The 23,370-nt window shown below is 43.2% G+C and overlaps 1 protein-coding gene across 5 annotated transcripts in view; it reads right to left on the bottom strand.

Moving 5' to 3' along the window:
* Window positions 1–2,779: 2,779 nt before the first annotated feature.
* REEP1 (receptor accessory protein 1) overlaps window positions 2,780–23,370 on the bottom strand; it is a 229,360-nt gene continuing 208,769 nt past the window's right edge. For 3 of the 5 annotated variants that reach the window (XM_029592799.1, XM_029592790.1, XM_029592775.1), the window contains 2 exons: window positions 13,037–13,174; window positions 2,780–7,770 (listed from right to left, as the gene is read on the bottom strand). In XM_029592799.1, the coding sequence (XP_029448659.1) occupies window positions 13,068–13,174 (107 nt within the window). In that variant the 3' untranslated portion in view covers window positions 2,780–7,770; window positions 13,037–13,067. The remainder of the gene's footprint in view (window positions 7,771–13,036; window positions 13,175–23,370) is intronic. The other 2 variants (XM_029592819.1, XM_029592782.1) reach the window with 1 other exon arrangement.

Below are 23,370 nucleotides of genomic sequence, written 5' to 3' on the forward strand. Positions count from 1 at the left end.
GGTTACTCGCGTAACCATTTGAAAATCTGCCCCTATGGATCCATAAAGGCTAGAGGATGGGAATGAAGAGAAGAGCCATGGAGGTGGCTTACTGGAATGGAGGCTACTACCTGGTGATGACTACCCTTACTCAATAAGCCTTCGCACAGTTAATGCAACTCCAACATTGCTCTCTGCTTCAACGGCAGGGGGAAATGTGGAAAAGAGGATTTGCATTCAGACAACAACCAACAAGGACTGAACTTCACAATCTGGGTAAACAAATAAGCATGGGGTAGTTTGCTTATTACGGCAGTTACTACTCTAAACCAATTAAGCCTGATACATCACTTTGAATGCATATACAGCATTGCTCTCTGCTTAAACGGCAGGGATAAATGTGAAAAAGAGGATTTACATTCAGACAACATCCAACAAGGCATTGATCTGTGCAGTCTGGATAAACAAGCATCGGGGTAACTTGCTTGATGTGGCAGTTACTACCTTTAACCATTAAGCCTTATGCTCACCTTTGATGCAACTCCAACATTACTCTCTACATCAATGGCAGGAGATGGCAGGAAATTTGAATCAAACAGTTACCAACAAGGGCCCTGAACTTGGTGGTTGGTGAAACAGATAAGTATGGGAAAATAAATGTGGAAGTTTGCTGGGCAAGACTGGATGGGCCGATTGATCTTTTTCTGCCGTCATTTCTATGTTTCTATGTATCTCCACTTACGTGCATGGCTGGGCCCTTTTGAAAATAGGGGGAACCATAGAAAGCACTATTCCCAAGGTCTGGCCCAATTGGAACCCCTGCCAGCAGTAAATGAAGAAGTGAATAAATCAATATTAAGTTTCATAATTTATTCACTCCTTCACTTATAGCTGATTGATCCATTCACTGTGTTAAGCGCACTCTACGCTTATGGCCAGGGATACAATAACACTTAGACTCAGTAGAAAGTATAATTTCTTTTTATTAATCAGTATAAGTATTCTTGGGAGATGCTGGGTAATGGATGCCTTTTCTCTGACAAACTGACCAGCACGTCCCTGTATACAGGAAGTGACCCTTCTTTTATAGATAACATTCAATACTGAAAAAGGATAGAAGATTCTAGAGATTTGCGTGACTGCCCAAAGGATCATTTACATAGGTTGTCATGTCAACTGCATGATAAGATCATCCCTAGCTACCCCTGATTAGTTTCCCAGGATGTGGGGCCCATTTACCATGGCTTTCGAGATAGTCCTTTGTTCTGTTAAAATCTTACTGGTCAAGATAATTAACACATCTGTAGCTGTGTTGATAAAAACTCCTGAGAATAGTGCCTGAAGCTCCCGCCGTTGGTTTCTTCTTTGTGACCCTATGAATTGGCCTCACCTTTCTGGTGCCAGCTTGCCTGCCTGACCAGCTGAAGTTGCAAATCATTCTCAGCAAGTCACGTAGAGTTCATTCATCCAAAGCATGCTAAGAAAACCCGAGGATTCTGGGAGTTTTCCTTTCTCCATATTGGATTTCTGTTCAGGCATACTTCTCAACTGTCACATGTTAGTGAAAGGACCAATGACCTTTCAGAAGGTCATTGGTCCTTTCACTAACAAGTGTCAGTGAAAAGGGGATTGGTCCTGAAAGGGGATTGGTCCTTTCACTGACAAGTGTCAGTGAAAAAGACCAATCAGGAACAGCCTTGCTGGGTGGTGGGCAGGGAGCTCTGGCCAGGCTGTTGTGGGTGCACAGTCACGTCTCCTGGGCGCCTGATGCAGAGCACTAGGGATATCAAATTATCCACTGCATGTCCCTTTTAGCATAGCAGCTCATTTGCTTATTGCACTGAGCGCACAGGAGAGGTGCATTAAAAAAACCATGCGCCTCCTTTGATATTGAATCGGGCTGAATATCCTCTGCTGCAACCCTCAGCTTGAGACTCCCCATATGTAATAGCTAATTCATCCTGCTTATCAACAGAGAAGCAAGTTTGCTTACTGTAAATGGTGTTTTCTGCAAGTAGCAGGATGAATTAGCAATGGAATACCCAGAATGCCCAGAGCAGGCGCTAAATTCTGAGCAGCCCAATAAAGTGTACAGAAAAGCAGTACTGCTTTTCTGTACATCTTCCGACTTAATATCGTGGCAATATTAAGTTGGAGGAACAAAAAGGTTTAAAAACAATTTTTTTTTTTAAAGTTTGCCGGCAGTCAGGTTAGGGAAACGGACGCTCAATTAATGAGCATCCATTTTCCTAACCCGCTGACAGCCACCTCTCCTGGGCGCCCGCTGCCAAGGAGGCGCTAGGGGCGCACATTTGTCCCTAGCACCTTCTTGGCAGCGCGACCCCCCCTCATTTAAATATTCTATCGCGTGCCCGGGAGAGGTGGCTGGGCGCTCGTTAAGAAAGCGGGTGCTCAACCCTGAGTGCCCGTTTTCCGCACGGCTTTATTGCATCGGCCTGATTGTGCATTGCTTTCCTGAGGGATGTTTTCCCCCGTCGTGTTCAATGCTGCAGAGAATTTCTCTGAGAAGATTGCATCAGCCTCCGGAATCGTTTCCGGTGTGACTTGTAAGGCAGCACATGTTGGCAGTACTCTGGTTCAGATGGGCTCAAAATACAATAACTTACACAGGAATCAAATCAGTCTTTTATTTTACATTATAAAGTGCTGGGGTGTGTGTGTGTGTGTGTGTGTGTGCTTCTCTTACCTTGTTACCTGTATGGTTTGACATGGAAACTGGACCATGCCACTGCGAGTGGTAGAGGTGGTAGCGGGGAGCTTATTATCCCTATCTTTCTGCTTTTTTTTTTTTTTTTCTTCAAGAGATGGATTCTGCTACGGTCACTTATAGAACAGAAAGGGAGGGTGGGAGGAAACGACAGGGACCCCCCTGCTGCAATTTATTTTTCATTTTTAAATGGGTGGAGTGTGGGAAGCAAGGGGGCCTCAGCCTGCAGGGACATATTTTCATTTTTACAAGAGCAAAGAGAGAAGGAAAAACGCTATTATGTGGGGACTTTTAAAAAAAATTATTTTTAAAGGTTGGGGAAGGGAGGGAATTGGGATGCCCCAGCAACTATGTTTTAAAAATATTTTCAGGAGCTGAAGGAAGGAATTCCATCTCTGGGGCATTTCTTTTTTTTTTTTTTATGCTTAAAAGAGCCAGAGGACGAGGGGCCAGGCACATTTCGAACTGGTATTGCAGCACCTAAATTTATCCAGCAAAGTTGGGTGGCTGGTGTTGAAAATCAATGCTATATTTAGCCGGCTAAATGAGCCCATTTTCAAAGGTTTTGATGTAACCCCTTTGAATATTGACCTGTTTGTTTTCATTGTTTTTGTATTGCACAGTTTTCCAACTCTGGCACCTGTGCCCTTCTCTGTTTCTGAAATTTTAAAACGAGTTGACAGAACAATTAGACCAACACCATTCAGGGATTCACTCCTGATGTTCACTAGTTGTATTTGTTGTCAACTGTTAATACAGACAGCAGCTCTGAAAGACATGCAGCACTTAGTGAATAGATCTTCCATGTACAGTGATGAGCAAGAAATCACACAACAAAAAAATACAGAACAATTAAATAATAATGAAAACGTATACTGGCCTGCCAGATAACATTGATTAGATAAAAGACATTTGTTAAAAAAAAAATAAATTAAGACTTCCATTTTTTCCCAAAGGTATCTAAACAAGGTAGCAAAATGGCAAAGCATCAACCTGGGGGACACACACTAGTATCTATTCCTGTGACGCGTCATTAGTGTAACTATCCTAGCAGCCTAGTTTTAAGGACTTTGTACATTATCTGGGAAGGGAACACTATTAGTGCATACTTAACGGCCTGTATACATCAGTAGTTGGGCAAGTATATATTTCTAGGGTTCATGTAATCTTTACAATGCTTTTAAATAGTGAGCTTGATGCAAAATAAGTTAACCTTCAGAAATAAACACCAGAAAAGAAGTGTACTGTGATTTCCAAACATTGTTAAACAAATATAGATAGTCACAACAACATGTTGCTACAGGCTAATAAGTTCAGGAAACAGTGGAATATAACAGATTGTTTAGAAGTATCCCATGATTCTCGGATCAATTCTTCTTTTCAGCTAATTTAAAATAACACAATATTCCAGAGAATTGGAAATGAAGAGTATATATATATATGATACTGATCTAAACCGAACATTTATCAGCATGTTTCTAAATATCCTGAAATTACAGACTTTAGCCAGCATTTTGTAAACAACCTGTGTCTATAATACAATGAATTAAATGCACTGAATAGCAATGCTATGTACAGAACAGTATATACCACTAAGTGTACATGTTTAGCCATTCACTTTTCATATCAATATACATACTCGCATATACAGTTTGCTTAATAAAATCATCACATTTTCATCAGTGAATTTTCTTTTGTTTTTTTTTGTTTTTATTTTTTTGCTACACAGTGAACGTCTTTACTAATAGAGAGGTAAGGCAACGCCCACATGACTACATCGGCTTCAGCGCTTGAAGAAATCTAAAGGTGAGGTCTATGGTTTAACCCCCCCCCCCCAAAAAAAACAGCAGATAAGACGTGAGTGATAACTTTGCCTCCCAAGCATGTCTGAGCATTATAATTCTCCAGATGCTATTTGGCATTACTAAGGGCACATTTCTCAGTTCTTCTCTTTTTTTGCTTATACGTCTTTTGGCCAAAAAGGAGTACATATAACTTGCAGTGATGGGAATTTTTAATTTCTGCTTTTGTTGCAGCTATTTTTCTTAATATTTATTAAAACAGAAATCCATGCTACGAAGAAGCACTTATAGTAAATGCCGAACTTTCCACGTTCTTTCTGTTTTGATGTCCTATGTACTTTCTAGTTGAGTGATTTTCACAATAAGGTAGATGGAAAGAGAGGTCTTCGGGTAAGGAGTTTAAATCTTTAATAACCGTCAAATCTTCTGTTCGCCCTCTCCTTTTAACTAGTTTTATGCAGTGATTCCTAGTAGTTTTAGGAGCCATTTTAGGTGACTTTCAGCTGGCGTGGCCAGAGGGCCCTAGGAAGACTAGGATTTCTTTATACTTGTCCTATTTATGTTTTCTTAATTTCTAGCCCAAAACATGTTGAACTCATTGCTTTAGCAGAAAAGTTAAGACTATGAATCCCAGAATTCTTTGGGAGACGGGATGAAAATGTGCCAGTGTTCATGAAGTTGGCTGGCCATCCTACTTTCAGATGGGCTGGATGAGAAGGCTACATTGGTAAGTACATTTGACAAACAGGCCATAGGTTAGGGCAGAGATCATACCTATGATTTAAAAAAAAAAAAAAAAAAAAAAATCCTGAGCCTTTGTCGTACCCTAATTAGGCTAACAGCTTTATCTGAGATTCAGTGGAAGGGATTTTCTCCCATCTCCAGTTTTAGCAGTAGAGGCTGTGATGCCTTTTTTTAAGGGGCCCACCAAAATTATGTATTCCGAGGCCTGTGAAGTCCTGAAAGTTTACGTGCTAAATCTTTCAGCTAGTCCTTTTAAAAGATTTCAGAACCTACGAAGATTCCAGTTTCTCCAGGATCAATGCAGCTATCGGAACTCTACTAAACACTACATATGTAATAACCTAGACACTGAATCTGATCTGCAGCATGGGGATGTGAGCACACACAATGGAAGGGGTAACATTATGATCCTGACTGCCACATGCTGGGCATTAATAGGTGATACAAACAAATCAAAAATACACAATGCATACAATTGCCTTCTGTTTTTTGTTTTTAGCATCATATGGGAAGAAGTGCTCTGACTGAATACATTGAAACTAGTATCAGAATCCGTACAGAGAGTTCTCTCATTGGCCGAAGTAAGTCTGATGTGCGCTAGAAAAGATAATACAAACAAAGGATGCACATACTGCTTTGCAGAATGACTTAGAATAGCCTCTCTCAATGGGACGTGGAGAGATATATGTGTATTTTGAGCTTCTTTCTCCAAGGCATCTTTATTTATCCACTATTCATTCCATGCTGAACTTTCCAAATACATAACCAGCAGGGTACCCACAATCTTTATCACTGGTGACGGCAGAGCATTATAGGTGGCTGCCATTTCGAAATATTTTCTTTCCAAACATTTATTCTTTTTTTCCTTAAAAAAGCCTGGAGGAGTGGGATGCAGGAGAGATCTTTTAGCGTCCACAATATAATGACTACTTCCAAATTTAGGTGTATGGAATTTAACTTCCAGAACTTAAATTTTAACTGCCAAACTTGGTATTCAAGATCCTCAACCAAGTCATTTTTAGGGTAACAGGAAGGATAGTTTTTTTTAAAGGGACTTCTGCAGGTAAAGTAGTGCTTTACCTGTAGAAATGGCTCTTTAGAAAATTGTACAAGCAATATACGCATAAAACTGTGTGTATACACACTGTGTTCGTGTACTTTTTCACACGTAGGGCAGAGGCATTTCAGGGAGTGGAGTCTGGGTGGGGTTGAGAGTCAGGCGCATACTTTTGGATTTTAGGCAGCATGCGTGTAAATTCTCTCATCAAAACTATACACACCAATTAGCAGGAGTAATTTTATATCCATACTTTGGCCAGGATCATTTTCAAAGCGGGCTCATGCATGCTTTGAAAACTGGTGTAACTTGTGCACATGTTTGCTGGCTAACTTACATGTGATGTTACAGGATTAGTCCTGCAGAGACCTATATCAAAGACTGGTTCTTACACCAGTTATATGCAATCTGTCTGGACCTTGGGGTTAATTTCTTGCCTTTCCAAATCCGAGCTCAAGGCAAGTTACACATTTAGGTACAGTTGGGTAGGTCTCATGAATATTCATGATGGGTATCTTGAAAACCATAACTGACAGAGTCCTGAAGCCAAGTTTTGGAACAGAACTTATGGACCACTCGGTGGAGGCTCCTATAAACATTCTGATTCAGCAAACCAGATAGGCTGTAAAAAAAAAAAGATACCCAGACTCTGCTACAGCAGCCAATGAAACGTCTGACAGAACTTGTCCTCCCTGCTGTACCACTAGCAATGCCACAACTTGAAACACTCTACTGCTTGTGCAGCTGATTCTCTTATTTTCTCTTTCACATCTCTGCAATCATCGTATGTCCAAGGAGTTTATTCCCAACACATCCTGGCAGTATCCATTAATGTTTCTGTGACAAGGAGGTACGAGTAACTCTGTAACTTGTTGCAATTTCTTTTTTAAATACATACTGCAATACCATTCTGTACATTCATAATTTAAGTCTCTTAATATTGTCATTTTGTGTATATTCACAGTCTTGCTTTAATGTAATACTGGCAACCAACTATGGCTCCAGAAAATTCATAGTAGAATTTGTATTGCCATAATACTGTAGATTATGTGCATTACCCAAAATAACCAACGGCATTCTTCCACTCAAAGCTAAAACATATGCAGACACAATTCTTTACAATGACATCTTATCAGCTCAATTTGTTTAATATTTCACAAAGAACAAGAGGAGCCTTGTACTGCTTTCTAGAAGTCTGTTATAACCATGCGCCGCAAAATACAACCGGTATTCTTACGAAAAGGAAATAAGAAGAGGACCAGGCTCTGCCTTGAATACTGCAGTTGTAACACCTCCTTCTTGTTGAAGTCTTAAGTTATTAAAGAATAACCCTTGTAAGGCAGTGAGGAGACATTGCGTGGAGCTTGGTGCTGGCTGGCTCTTCGCACTCACATGGTTCCAGGGGTGGAGGAGGTGGTACTGGTCTTCCTGAAGCGAGGTCTAAAGATCCTAGGTGGTGCCTGGCAATAAAAATCAAAATGAAATCATTGGCATGCATAATAATGTTGTAACTTTGCACATGTAAAACTGCTTGTGGCTTTAGATGAGCTAAATGCTGTTAATGGACAAGGCTATCCATTGTAATAATAAAGTTTCGAGTTCGCTGAACAGAAAGATCAGTCTGTGTGAACCCCCGACTCTAACTTAAATTTCTTCCAAAAGATTTAACTAAAACAGCAGTACTGGCCAGATTATTCAAGATATCTACTTGCCCATTCCTTGGCTATGCTGCTCCCTGTTACTTTCCTATCATTTGCGTTTCGGAATAGAAAAACAAATGAATTCATTCATTCATTCATTCTTTCTTTTTTTGGCTTAAGCGTTTTCTTACATTTTTTTTCCGCCTTTTGGAGTAATAGAGGTGTAATTTGTAATGCGGGCACAATTAAAGATGGATTTTAAAAGCCCGACGTGCGCTGAAAATAGGGGATGCACGAATATGTCGGGCTCGCGTGGGGCAGGGCAGAGTTTAAAAGCCGCCCAGATACGTGCGTAAATGCTGTTGCGCGCACCTATCGCAACTTCTCAGAAAGGAGCGGGGCGTGGTCTGGGCAGGGCATGGGCAGTATATGGACATTTCAAGACTTTCAGCAGAAATCTGCCTGTAAATACTTATGCAATCCGGTGCACACCGGGGCCTCTTGTCATATAACTTTATTTCTGCTATGGATGGCGTGTAAGTCCCAAAAAAAACATTAACAAGTCATTTTGGAGGGGTTTAAAGGGTCTGGGGTAACTGGGGAGTGTACAGGCTATCAAACCAGTAGGGGTCGGAAGACCTATCTGATAACTGGGTGAACTGGGAACAAACTGGTAAAACTGGCAAATGCATCGGCGCACGTCCTTTTTAAAATCCCTCCCCCCCACTTAAGTGGCAGAAGCAGGATTTGTGCGTGCCCCCTTAAAATTCAGCGCACGTGTGTGCTGCCAGGCTGTTTTATAACATAGGCGCGAATATACGCGCCTATGTTAGAAAATGGCCACGTCCGTGGGCGTGGCCCGACAAAATCATGCACGTGCGCGCCCGCACGCCAGTTTTAAAAGTCACCTTTTAAGTTTTTAAAAGTCTATTTCCTGCGAGCAGCCCAATGATCCAGCAGTGCTGCCGTGCAGGGAAACCTGGGTTCAGTTTCCGGACCCAGTTCCTGCTCCTGGAGCCGGGAAGGGGTGGGGCTGGTGCGGAGGCATTGCTCATAGCCCTGGAAAGAAATGTCCCATTAATTGTACAACAGAGACACCTACTGGGTAGCTCCAGGGCACCGTTACCAAATTCAGATGGGAGTGGCAGGCCATGCCTCTCAGCCAGGGGATTTGCCATTGCAGTGGCCGAGCCATGCAGTGGTGGGGGCGGGTGTGGAGGGCGTGCGTAGGGAGAATAAAAATGAGGGAAACTCACAGCACCTGTGGATGAAATCTCATGGTGCCGCAACCCTAATTGGGGGCAGGTTTGATTAAGCTGGATGCCCAAAGGAGCATGAAGAACCTGCCAGGGAAAGAGGAAGAGAACATCCCCCTTTCCCAGCTGGCTTCTAGTTATTCATCCTGCATTCCCACTCTACAGCCTTTAGCAGGGCACTGATAAAATCAGCACAGACACCGGAGCCCTGATTTACTTACATTCATGATAGTGCGGGTAACTAAGTAGAGAAGAGCTTTTGAAAAACTCATTCTCCTCACTTTAACTTAATATCTCCTTCAACCAATTTGTTTTGGTTGAGATGGAAACTGATTGCCGTGGCATAAAGAGCTCGGCATGCTCATCGGTTCCCAGCACATAAGCCAATATCTGCACTCGCTGGCTCTGGAGAGTGGTAACCGGAGCCAGTGCAAGAGTGTGAGGTGCCCTCAGTGAGCCCTTAGCCTTGCACCTTCCCCACCCGCAGGCCTTATCGGGAAGGCGTGGGGCGAGAGACAGTGGCTGTGATTCGCAGCTCTCTTATTTCAGCCCTCTGGGGGGCTCTATAGGGAAGGAGGGCAGGGGGACATGGGGGCAGAGGTGCACAGTAGCTCTTTGTTTCTTCAGCCCCGAGCTGGCCCTATCAGGAGGGAAGTAGGGGGTGCAGGAGGAAGCGGTGGGCCCTATCTGGTGGGAGGGATGCCTGGTAGAAGCTCTTTGTTTTTTTAGCCCTATTCAGGCCCTTTGGGGAGGGAGTAAGGGCGGGGAGGGGGGTAGGGCAGGGGACAGCTATGGTGGTTGGTCACCATAGTCCCAGCATGTGCGTCAGTGCTGCCCCCAAACTGGTGGTGCCCTAGGTAGCTCCTGGTTTGCCTAATGGTTAAGCCGGCCCTGGTGGTAACATCTATTAGCTTCTAGTCTAAGTGGGATGTGAATTGAGGACAGGAGCAAGGAAGTGCTAAAGACCCCTTACCCAGGCAAGAGGCTGGATGCCCAAAACAGAAAGCACGAAAACTATGTAATGTAGGTTTGACACCTTCGGTCTTCAGTGATCAAATGGCTCTATATGGCAGTCCAGGAGGGCAAACTATAAAACTGTAAGTTCAATCTGTCATTTTTTAGGAAATACAGAATTAGAGTGGGATAGAAAGAAAATCGCTTATGACATCTTTCTTTTCTGATCTGAATTTCTTTTTCCTCAAAACGGATCAACTTTATCACTCTGACACCATATTGCTAAGGGCCTGAGAGCGTTCGAACCTCGGGTCCTGTCTAAGGGAAGTGGAATGGCTCAATAATTTGAAAATTCTCCCAAGAAGGTACTTTTCATCTAAACTACTGGAGAGTATAATTTTTGTTTCTGCACAGATATATTGGAGCATAGCCCCGGGCTCACATATACCTTCTTGTTTTTCCCCAACCCTTTGGATACTCTAGATGGGCCAAACATGCACATCTTCAGTTGTTACATAAAACCCTACAGCTTAGGAAGGGATTTTCTTTCAGGTGCAGTTTATTGGATCATAAGGGAAGACTGTGATAATATGGTTTCTAAAAATAAGAGGGGAAAATGTCAGTCCTCGATACAATCAGGGACTTGGCCAAATTTTCTCTGTCCATGGGAAGATCCCCAGATAGAAGTTTTTTAAAATCTCACCTAGTAATTATGAAGGACTGCACCTAACAGAAAAATTATGCCACGAATAAGAGACCTAAATAAACTATTTAATTTAAGCTTAATGGTGGAATAATTAAAATGTATGCCAACTTATACAGAGAAGGATAACATATTATTTATATATATATATATATATATATATATATATATATTCTATGCCAGTGTAAAGAATGTAAAACATTAAAGAGAGTTAGTGTTGGGAACTGTGATGCTGTCCAAATTGACTCCCTCTCCTCAAAACTGTCCTTCTGTGTACATATCCTCTCTGTCTGTCTGTGTTAGGGTTAGTTAAGATTCAGAAGACTGCTGAAATCTAATGCTGTAAATCCTGAGGAATCATCAGACCTATCTGGAATTTGCAGTGAGTGATCAGATGAGTCCCCTCCTGCTTTATTAAACACTTTTCTCATATGCACCCTAGTGCTCATATTCCAACAATTCAGTCATAGAAAAAAACACAATGACCTCATTGAGTTCTAAAGGGTGTTTAGTGTAATAGGTACAATCAGTCTACACTAAACTATGGCACCCTTGAATTGGGGGTGATTTAATCTTACTAAGAATTAGTTACCCAAAAACATTTTGTTAAAAAATAAAAAAAAGACCACCGACATTTGCATAGCCAAGATTTTGAAAACCCACGATTTTGATGGCTAGCAAGCAGGGTTAGGTTATTGAATCAAGGTCAGGAGGGAGAGGTCGCATCTTCCATCTGTGTTGGCTAAGAGGGGGGTGCAGCAGTTTCATCCTAAATGAGGGCCTGGGAGACAGGAGCAGCAGCTTTGCGGGGTCTTCCACCACTGCTGGCGAGAGGATCGGGGCCATAGGCCTTCCTACAGCAGCATGAGCAAGAGCAACAAGGTTAGAGTGCCAGCGGGAGGGAGTGGAAACAGCAGAGCTGGGGGGTGGGGGTGGAGAGGAAAGCATGTGAGAGAGCTACACAGAGTCTCCGTCTTCCTCTCATTTGTGCCATGTGGATGCAGCGACGTCAGATCATGCATGCATATGTGATGGTCCTGTGGGTTGATCTGTTCTTTTTGGGTTCATGTAGAGGTTGGAATTAATGCTATTCTAGGGACCTCCCTATGTTTGGAGCCAGCTTGTTGGGTTTGTGGGATCGTGTGCAGCTGGTATGTATTCTCATAAATTATGTGGGCAGTGAGGTTTACTATAGCCACCTTCTGGAAAATAGTTCATTCACTCTTATATTGGAAAAAACAGGTGAATGAAGTAGCACTGATCGAGAAGTTGACTTATGAGCTAAAGAATAATGGAGCGATGTATGACGAGATCTGGGGGAAATATCGGACACAGATTTTGTACTGCTGTTTTCATCTTGCTGTTGGGTGCCTCTGTTTCAGTATAAGGTTTGGGAAAGCTGTTATGCTACGTACTGGTCTTTTATACTTGGTGTGCTGCACTGTTGTAATAAGCATATATTCTGTTTTAGAATAAAGAGTTTCAAAAAAGGAAAAGGGGTGGATGGGAAAAGATAATGACAGGGCTTTAGTGAATCATCCCCATAGTGTGCAAGACCATTTAGTCTGCATATGATTTGTGACAAGGTATAGTAAATAACCGAGAGGATAAGAGTGACTTTGCTGAGATAGCTGACATTCTTATACTAGCTCAATTAGGGGAGCTCAGTGGTGGAGACTCTGAACTGGAGCTGGAAGGTTGCAAGCTCAAATCCCAAATGTAAAAATAGATGGTGGAATTGCAGAATTCACATGTGGTGGCAGTGGTTGGATTCCAAACCTCACCCTAAACAGAGAGTTAGATGTTTTCCTCTTGAGCAGGAGAGTATGTAACAAGATAGAGTAATAAGGGGATGGATACGAGCAGCCTTGTTAAGGTAGATAAGTGTTCTAGTAGCTCTGAGTTCCTTGGTTTGGGGCCAGGAAGGCTACTGTAGGCTCAGATCCTGAGGCCTCCCATTGGCAAAGCAGGCTGTGGTACTGTGGATTGCAGAGTAAGCGTCAGACCCTTACAGGCTGCGTGTGTGAGTTCTGAGGTTATGTGACAGGGTCGGGATCCTGCTTGGATGAAAGGCACCAATATTACTCCAACACAAAATAAGGTTTTTCCTTCTCCAGCCTCAGACCACATCATCATCATCATCATCCCATGTACTAAATGTAAACATACTCACATTAACCAGCAGTTTAATGGTTAATGCACTGTTACTGTGGCTTTTTTAAGCTCCCTCTGCTTCTGGAATCTTCTTGTCTTTTCCCTGCAGCTGCCTTCGGCTGATGCTGACTGCCTTTCTGCTCCACCTCGCCTGTGTCTGAAGACAATTATATAACAGGGAAGGAAAGGAAGGGAAGACAGAGGAAGCAGGATGGGGATTTTTTTTTTTTTTACATTTTTTTTTTTCTCTATCACAGAGGCAGCAAAGCAAAAGGAAAGATGGAAATGTCTGATGGCGAGTATTTGATTCTTCTTTCAACAAATGAAAATGTACATAGAAAGACAGTTTTTAACAACTCATGATGTGGCGTACAGTACATGTCTCGTAATCTGACTTTCTTCCAGGGGCCACATTTCTCATGTTTGCTAGATCCGGAGAGCCTTCTGACTTCCCAGCAAACTGCCTTGGACGCCAGGCGGGCCATTACTGCTGGAAGCTGCATGGCTGCTCGGTAGAGTTGCATTATCTGTGTTCCACTACAAAGTGTTTCCACTAAGCCCCACACCGCAGCTATTTTCCTTTGCCTAAGCAACTTTATCAAAATAGTATATCAATTATGAGATGGACTGAGCTATTCCTTTAGGCATTTTCTGTGGTTCATTTCCATTCCAAATTGTGCAAAACACATTCATTCCAATATGCATTTCACTCTATATGTCATGATCTTCCTTCTGTATGTAAAACATGGCATATTCTTCATGTATTTAAGCTACAGTTTTCAGCTGAGTACAAATAATTCCTTGGGCAGTAGATTTTTCGAAGCAGAGCAATTGTGCGTCAATGTGAGATTTTAGGCAACTAGCTCTGCACACACAGAGCCAGGCAGATGTTCAGCCAGTGATGGACGTGTAAAATTCCACTGGAAGAGCAGATTAGGTACCTACAGGGGATAGCTAGTTGAACATCTAAATACTTGATGCAGTAAGATGTGGGCGATTCAGGCCTCTAACCTGCTAAAAATTGAATGCATTCATCCAGCAGCAAAACCACACCTATGGACATACTAAAGGGCTTCCTCCCATTTTAGGTCTATGGGGGGAAATGCCTAGCACCTAGATTTATCAAAATGCTGTATATATAGTGAAAATAGCGCCTGCGAAAAAAAAAAAAGGGGCATGATTAGGATAATTACCCGCATCACATAGGCAATTTCCGCAAGGTGCGATAAATTTATCACACCTGCGCTATTTTTCGCTTCGCACACTGACTAATGCTAGCTGCATTGTACAAATCAACTCCTCTTGTTATACTTTTCATCCATTATAATGACTACAAATGTTTAGTGATGTCAATATTACTAGGAATACCTCAGAATGTTTCTGTTACAACACCCCCCCTCCAAACCCTACCCCACCTTCCAAAACCCACCCCGATTCAAAGTGCCCCTCTACAGTGGTGCACATATACAGAGTATCAGACTGACTCTATACAGAGTCTCTCTCCCTTTCCCTGGTGTTGAATCTTGCGTTGCTACTGGCCCTCATTTCCATTAACTCCACCCAAACTCTTACACTATTTATTGCGGTGTTAGGGCGATAACACCTTAATGCGCGTGCTAAGGCCCTATCGCAAAACGATAAATTACCCTGTTAGTTTGTTGCCCTGAAAGTGTACTAGATTTCAGTTTTAGATCTCCAACAGCCATGCAAGCTTTTGTGAATGTAGACCTCTTGTCTTTTCCGGTCTAGACCAGCCTGTGAAATAGCAGTGACTCAGAAGATGAACAATTTAGGAAGATCAAAAATGTATCTCAGGGTATGACATAAAAAAACTTAAACTTTCTGAATGCATAAGATTTCTCTCAGTATCAAGACATGCACAACTGTATCCAAAAGCTAAAACAGCACATGAAAACCTGATTTTTTTGAACATAGCACTACTTAAAATACATCTCTGCACTATAAAAAAAACTTCAACTAAAAATATTTTATTTTGTGAGCAGATATAGTGATTTTCTTCTGTTTCTTTCTTAGCAGCTGTCCAATCTGCACTAAGGGCCAAAAAAAAAGTAGTTAAGAGAAGGTAAGAGGTGAGCACAGCTCTGAGTCTGTATCGCCAACAGAATATTTAAGATGGCAGGACTATCAAAGATCATCTGCTTGTTTAATCTTACACCCTACAAACCGTTACAATCGTTCAGTACAGCTTACAGCATAACATACATAATCAACACAAACAAGTACAACAAGCTAAAACAAAATTATTTTACTGAATACTTGTGGTGAACTATGTATTCAAATTTAATTTTTCCTCTTTTCCTTCATTTCCTATACCACCTTTCTCCATACCCGAGAACTTCTGATTTCTTGTCACCCTGAAATTGCCATGGATTAAAAGGGATGAGGTCCACAGCAGCACAAACTTTCCTACACACACACACACACACACACACATGTTCACTCTCATACTCTTTCATACACATACATGCTCATTCTCCCTTCTCTCATTCTCCCACACCCACACACATGCTCACTCACTCCTCTTCCTCTTGCACCCATATCCATGCTCACTCACACTCTCTCCTACACCCACACTCACCCTTGCACACATGCTCTACGCATTCTCTCTCCTCACCCATAACCCACCAACGCTAACGGCCTCCTCTTCCAGGGCAGACAGATCTTGTGTATATAAGCCTTGTAAGATGGTTACATAGGCAAGGAGGGATCTTATGCCTTCCACCTTCCCAGACACACTGTGATTGGCAATCAGTTATTTCCTAGCATAAATATTTTTCTAAATTACTAAATTTTCTCTGAGTCTGGTGTCTGGTTATACGGGGGCTAAAACTTTACAATCTCCTTCAACTTCTTTCCCTGCACAGGCCTCCTCTTTCTTTCTCTCATGGAGGCCCACACTCTTGCTCCTCGTGGCTAAGCAGCCCAACTGTCTCTTCCTTCCAGCTAGGGTGACCAACTACTTCATGGACCGTAACTTATCTCCCACCAAACCTGTGGACCCGTGGGGGGGGAGGTGAGGATGAGGTCTTCTGTTACATTTAACATAGCCAAAGTCTTTCTTGCAACATTAAGGAATGAATTAATTTTTGGATCAACTTTAGAAAGCTTCACTGACCACTGGCCACGGAAACAAGGAGGGTCAAGAGGATATGGAGAACAGTAAATGTTTTGGGGACACTATCCATCACCTTATTTTTGCATACAAAGCTCAATATATCTGGTTTGTGATGCACACTTTCAAATTCAGCTTGCATTGGCTCAAAATTCACTGCATAAATTTGCCATACCAAAATAGCATTAACTCCGAAGACTCATCCAGGAACAATCCTATACAGGTAAAAGCAACATTGCAAATATTACACTGGGCCCTGGAACACCAATACACCTACAACTGAAACCAAAAAAACAGAATAAGTGGTCTGCTATTAGACCCCCCTGCACTGAAACTATACACTTCCAGAATCCCTCACATCAGTCAGAGATGTAAAACACAGAGAGATCCTCATCAAAAACAGAATATGGAACCTCAAATTAGAAACTGAAATATGCAGGCAAAAACTGAACCGGAAAACATAAGAAGCCACATTGTGCAACGCAAGACTGAAAAAATAAAAACATCACCACTATTGTTCCCACCCTATTCCTATGCTCTCCAGATGCTGCAGATTCGAGGACTGGAGGAAAAGATACCTCCTCTTCTCACCCCAGAAGACCCTCCTCATCCTCTGCCCTGCACCTCCCTGACTGCCCCCCCCCCCCACACACATCTTCCCCTTAATTTCTACCTTCTGTCCACCATTCCCCTTACCCCCTCTCCCACCATCCCCCTGAGTCCTCCTCTCAACCACACCATCTTCCCACAACCCCTTAAGTCCCCCAGCCCTCACCCTCTGTCCACCTACTTCCTTCACCTCTGACCCTCTCCTTCTGCTCCTCACCCTCTTCTCGCCATCCTCCTGACCTGCTCCAGTCTATCTGCCCACCACTCAGAGCTCCCTCTCCTCCTCAACCTCTACCCACTATTCTTAAGCCCCACCATTCCCCTAGCCAACACCCCGGCATCCTCCCCTCTTTCTCTGTGTCCCTGTCATTCCCACTCTCCTCACTTTCCTGTCCAGGAGCACGTAAATCTCCCATCTCCCTTTCTCCTAGTTCCCAGTCCCTCCTCCTTACTGATATAGGCTCTCTCTCCTTCGGGCCAGCTAGCCCAGCATGGACACCATGGTAGCAGGCAGCTTGAAACGGCAGTGGAAGGAGGTGGGTGCAGCACTCCTTCGAGCAGGATGGTCAGCTGGGGCATGTGATTCTTTCTGCTCAGATGAACATGCATGAGCTGTGAAAGTCCCCTCTGGAACTGAAGGAGAGAAGGCAACGGCACAGCAGTCCCCCAAGATGTCGACCTGCTGGGGCTGTTTCAGCATCTGTGCCTGGCAGGCACCCTTGGCCTTGCAGGCAGTGAAGGGGCCAGAGCCAGGCCAGGTTCAGCTACATCAGATCTTACTTTGCTTCCCACTGGACCTGCTGCTGCTCTTCAATATGCTCAAGAACTGCAGCGGCCTGCTTATTATCCCTTTCTGTCCATTTTCTTTCAAGCTGGCCAGAAAAATGGAAGAGGACAAAGCAGCTGTGGCAGCTCCATGCAGACTGAGCTACCATTGCATGCACCTTTCCCCCACCTTCCTTTTCTGCATCTGTGCAAAGTGATGTAGGATCTATGTGGCCCAATCAGAGGCAGCAGCCAGTGCAGGTATGGCCTCCTAGTCCTGGACACTGTATAAAAAAGCGCAAAATTGGACAGTTGACAATCGGCAACTCTACTTCCGGCGCAGGGCCCATGCTCCTCTTCACTGCCAATGTGGTCTGAATTATTTCTTCCTTCCAGCCCACACTCCTCCTCCTCCTTCTGGCCACTCAAGCCTTACCAATCTTCTCCTAGGCCGTGCCCCTTTTTTTTTTTGGGGGGGGGGGGGGGGGGACTGCTTCTAGATCCTGCAGCAGGGCACCCAGAGTTTTCCTGATGTTGGCCCGGAGGCTCGGCAGTTCCTTTTGAATTCCGGAGTCTCTGGGCTAAATCCGGAGAGTTACCAGGTATGCCTTTCTCTCTCCCTCTTCCCCCTCCATGTCCCACAGTTGAAAAGAGGAATACATATCCTGTGAAGGCCTGAAAGAGAAACCTTATTCCCGGCTGAACTGTTCTGCATCCTCTGTTGTTAATCTGAATTGCTCCTGAAATGCATTACATCATCCTCCTTTCCCCTCCCCCAAAACTGTGTCCTAGTAAATCCCTTCTGTGATATAAGAACATAAGAACATAAGAAAATGCCATACTGGGTCAGACCAAGGGTCCATCAAGCCCAGCATCCTGTTTCCAACAGTGGCCAATCCAGGCCATAAGAACCTGGCAAGTACCAAAAACTAAGTCTATTCCATGTAACCATTGCTAATGGCAGTGGCTATTCTCTAAGTGAACTTAATAGCAGGTAATGGACTTCTCCTCCAAGAACTTATCCAATCCTTTTTTAAACACAGCTATACTAACTGCACTGACCACATCCTCTGGTAACAAATTCCAGAGTCTAATTGTGCGTTGAGTAAAAAAGAACTTTCTCCGATTAGTTTTAAATGTGCCCCATGCTAACTTCATGGAGTGCCCCCTAGTTTTTCTACTATCCGAAAGAGTAAATAACCGATTCACATCTACCCGTTCTAGACCTCTCGTGATTTTAAACACCTCTATCATATCCCCCCTCAGCCGTCTCGTCTCCAAGCTGAAAAGTCCTAACCTCTTTAGTCTTTCCTCGAAGGGAAGTTGTTCCATTCCCCTTATCATTTTGGTAGCCCTTCTCTGTACCTTCTCCATCGCAATTATATCTTTTTTGAGATGCGGCGACCAGAATTGTACACAGTATTCAAGGTGCGGTCTCACCATGGAGCGATACAGAAGCATGATGACATTTTCCATTTTATTCACCATTCCCTTTCTAATAATTCCCAACATTCTGTTTGCTTTTTTGACTGCCGCAGCACACTGAACCGACGATTTCAATGTGTTATCCACTATGGCACCTAGATCTCTTTCTTGGGTTGTAGCACCTAATATGGAACCCAACATTGTGTAATTATAGCATGGCTTATTTTTCCCTATATGCATCACCTTGCACTTATCCACATTAAATTTCATCTGCCATTTGGATGCCCAATTTTCCAGTCTCACAAGGTCTTCCTGCAATTTATCACAATCTGCTTGTGATTTAACTACTCTGAACAATTTTGTGTCATCTGCAAATTTGATTATCTCACTCGTCGTATTTCTTTCCAGATCATTTATAAATATATTGAAAAGTAAGGGTCCCAATACAGATCCCTGAGGCACTCCACTGCCCACTCCCTTCCACTGAGAAAATTGTCCATTTAATCCAACTCTCTGTTTCCTGTCTTTTAGCCAGTTTGCAATCCATGATATGCCGGAATCCTGTCAATTCCATGGGCAGGGGATGACAGGATCACACCTGGGGCTCCTATACTATAGCACACAGAGCTACTGCCAAAATACTGAGCCAACCTAGGCCTCAAGTGGCTTAAGCACCTGAGAAGTGTTATAAGTGTGCTGGAAAAGCACAACCTGGCGTGCTAGGGAGAATGGTTCTGATTTTCTTTGATTCTGTTTCCCTACTTTTAATGTACTAGCAGTGTTCCTTGAACTAATGATATCATTTCCCTGCCTGTACTATAAGTACACTGTGTGGTTTGTGAAATTATTTTAAAACATTTATGCTTTCTGCTCTGTTTCAAACTAATTAAGATTGCTAAGTACAAAAGACCAAGACTTTCACACAAGACAAGGAGGAAAAGAGGAGTCTCTTTAGATTTTGTAGTTCAAATTATGACAAATACAGGATTTCAAGCAGCACCAACAGAAATGCCAGCTCCCCTACATCCTTCCCTCTCAACCACTCCTCCCCCCGGGGCTTACCATATCCCAAAAGTCCTAATGACACGCATTATTTGGTGCTGTCTATTGTTTTGGCTTATTATGAAGGGGTGATATTTAAACACTTTAGGTGGTTGCTAAGTCTGAAACAAAAATAGAGGGAAATTTAAAGTTGAATATTTGTTATACCAATAATATTAATATTGAAGCAGTAAATTAATTCTCACTGAACTTTAACGGAGCCTAACTTTAATTATTTACCATTAATGCATCATCATCATCATCATCAAAATAAATTTTAAAAACGGACTCTAGTGCTTCAGCAACAGCGACATGCAGAGACATTAAGAACCGGGGATGGAGGAAAGAGAGGAAAAAAAAATGAGAGAAGTGGCATGCAGAGAACAGTGTCAGACAGCTGGAGCAAGGGTTAGAGAAAACTACAGAATCGGGGAAGCAAAAGAAAAACAAAAAGAATAAAGTGAAGACAAACTTAAAATAGAACAGAACAATACAGAAAGAAGAACAAAAGGTCAATACATTTATTTTCAGTTTATGCATATATCTGATTATTCAGCTTTGGTCCTTTAAAAGGTGTTACAGCGGAGTAAATGTCCCAAGTTAGTAGTCCAACACTGTGCCTGGCTGTTGCTTAAGCAACACCTGTTAGCAAGAGTGCACGTGCATCGCACTCCATGGGGAGCCATGGGCCACGTCTTTTGGTCAAGGACCATTTCTGTGATGGTCAGGCTAGAAGAGGGTGGAGGAAGGGGGGGGGGGGATTATGCTAGGGGCAAAAAAAGGAAAACCTGCTGGCCTGGACGGAAAGCCCACGGCTCCCAAAAGGACTGCTGAAGCCAGAATTCTTACTGAACAGTAGGAAGCTGCCAGGCAATAAACAACGGTATAAAAAAGAAATCAAGCAAAAATAGAGCAAGTTGCATAGTAAGTTTTCCTTTAATGTTAACATAACTATTACATCTACCGGAGCAGAATATTTACCTAATTTCCCCTTCCAGATGACACCCAGCAGTATGGCAGCTAGAACATGAAACATTACTACTATCCCTTTATCTCATTTATCACTCTCTTTATTGAAGGCTAAGCTGCGCAGTGGGTTAATGCACTGAACTTTCTTAGCATATTCAGTTACAGCTCTACACATGCGCTGTGTGAAATGATCTGGTCAACATAAAACTATTGTAAAATCTGGTAAGAACGTGACTGGGTTTATCTGTTCTGAATAATAGTGTTTGCAGAGCTGTGGGAAAAATCTTTTTAGTGGCAGCTCCCAATGTGCCACACTCTTGTGCCATCTAACTTTCAAGGGCATTAAACTTTTCGTTTTCTTCTCTTCAGGGGAAAGGAAAGTATGAAGCTGTTATGATTTCAAAGGGCTACAAAGAAATTCTACAGCAAGCCTTGAGACTAGACGGCTATTAATTAAGTTTACTTAAGGAATAGCCACTGCTATTAATTGCATCAGTAGCACGGGATCTTCTTAGTGTTTGGGTAATTGCCAGGTTCTTGTGGCCTGGTTTGGCCTCTGTTGGAAATAGGATGCTGGGCTTGATGGCCCCTTGGTCTGACCCAGCATGGCAATTTCTTATGTTCTTATCTGACAGTGAGACCAGACCAGTGCATCTTGATGATATTTGTAGATAATGTTACCTTTGCCTTTTCAACACCCAAGAGATCTACTACTCCATTATCAACCTTGATGGGAAAAAAACTTAAGCTACACACTTATTATCTTAACTGATCCCTGCCCTTAATTAAATTAACTTTAAAATCGTAACCCTTGTTCTGTTTCTAGTAGATTGTTTAGAATTACCAAGAACTGTATTAGCTTAGCTGGAAATATTGATCAGTCTGGATTTTCGTTTGGGGGGTCTGAGTACAGTATTCCTCAAACTTTTTGTTAATGATATTGAATCACACCTACCTATTTCACTACTTTCCTGTGTAAAACAGAGTTGCTTACCTGTAACAGGTGTTCTCCTAGGACAGTAGGATATTAGTCCTCACATATGGGTGACATCATCGGATGGGCCTTCTGCTCACATGACATGGAAAACTTCCTCCACTTCAGTCTGTAGGACTTTCTAGTGGAAAGCTTTATAGAAGCTACCAGGACCAGAGACACACATCTTTAGAAAGATCAAGCGGTTGCAGAATCAGCCTCTCAACATCCAGGCTGTAAGTGACAGGGCCCAGAGGTTGGGATGCTGGAGCCTGCCCTGATCCTGTGTGATGAGATCTGGGAAAGTCTCCAGACTGATCGGTCTCCTGAAGGATAACTCTCGAAGGAGTGGAAACCAGACCTGTCTCGGCCACTGAGAGGCTATGATGATCATAGTCCCTCGGTCCTCTCAAAGCTTCAGGAGAGTCTTTATTACTACAGGAATCAGAGGATATGCATACAGAAGACCCTTGCCCCAATGGCGAGGAAAGGCATCCGATGCTGGTTCGCCATCTGACCTGTACAGGGAGCAGAACTGAGTCACCTTCCTGTTGCAGTGGATGTGAACAAGTCCACATCTGGTTTTCCCCAGAGACAGAAGATCCGATTTGCCACCTCCTTGGCTAGTGACCACTCATGGGATCTGAAGGCTCGACTCAGTATGTCCGCTATCACATTCTCCTTTCTGACCTGATACATGGCCCAGAGCACCATCCCGAGGGACAGAGCGCAGGACCAGATCTGGACTACTTCCTGACACAGGAGGTACGACCATGTGCCTCCTTGCTTGTTGACATACCACATTGCTACTTGGTTGTCTGTTTGGATCAGGACAATTTTGTGGGACAGCTGATTCCTGAAAGCCCATAGAGCGTACCTGATCACCCAGAGCTCCAGAAAGTTGATTTAACATTGTGCTTCTTGAGCGGACTATAGGCTCTGGGTGTGGAGCCCCTTTACATGAGCACCCCACCCCAGGGTGGATACATCTGTTGTAAGGACAATTTGGGTAGGGGGAGTTTGGAAAGATACTCCCTGCTCCAAATTTGAGATAACTTGCCACCAGGACAAGGAGTCCCAGATAGACAGAGTGATGTGGATGCAAGCCTGAAGGTCCTGTGTGGCCTGGCACCCCTGCAACCTTAAGGTCCATTGGGCTCTGCGCATGTGTAAACGTGCCAAGGAAGTAACATGGATGGTTGCGGCCATGTGGCCCAACAGCCTCAACATGTGCTGAGCTGACACCTGCTGGCTCTGTTAAATCACCGCCGCTATGGACGTCATGGTGACCACCCTGGAACGCGGCAGGAAGGATTTTGTCTGAGCTGTGTTTAGCAGGGTTCCTAAGAAGTCCAATTGAGGTGACGTGTTGAGATGGGACTTTGGATAGTTGATGACAAACCCTAGTGATTCCAAACACAAGGACCGATCTGCCCCT

This window comes from Rhinatrema bivittatum, chromosome 1, assembly GCF_901001135.1.
Source record: "Rhinatrema bivittatum chromosome 1, aRhiBiv1.1, whole genome shotgun sequence".
Taxonomy (NCBI): domain Eukaryota; kingdom Metazoa; phylum Chordata; class Amphibia; order Gymnophiona; family Rhinatrematidae; genus Rhinatrema; species Rhinatrema bivittatum.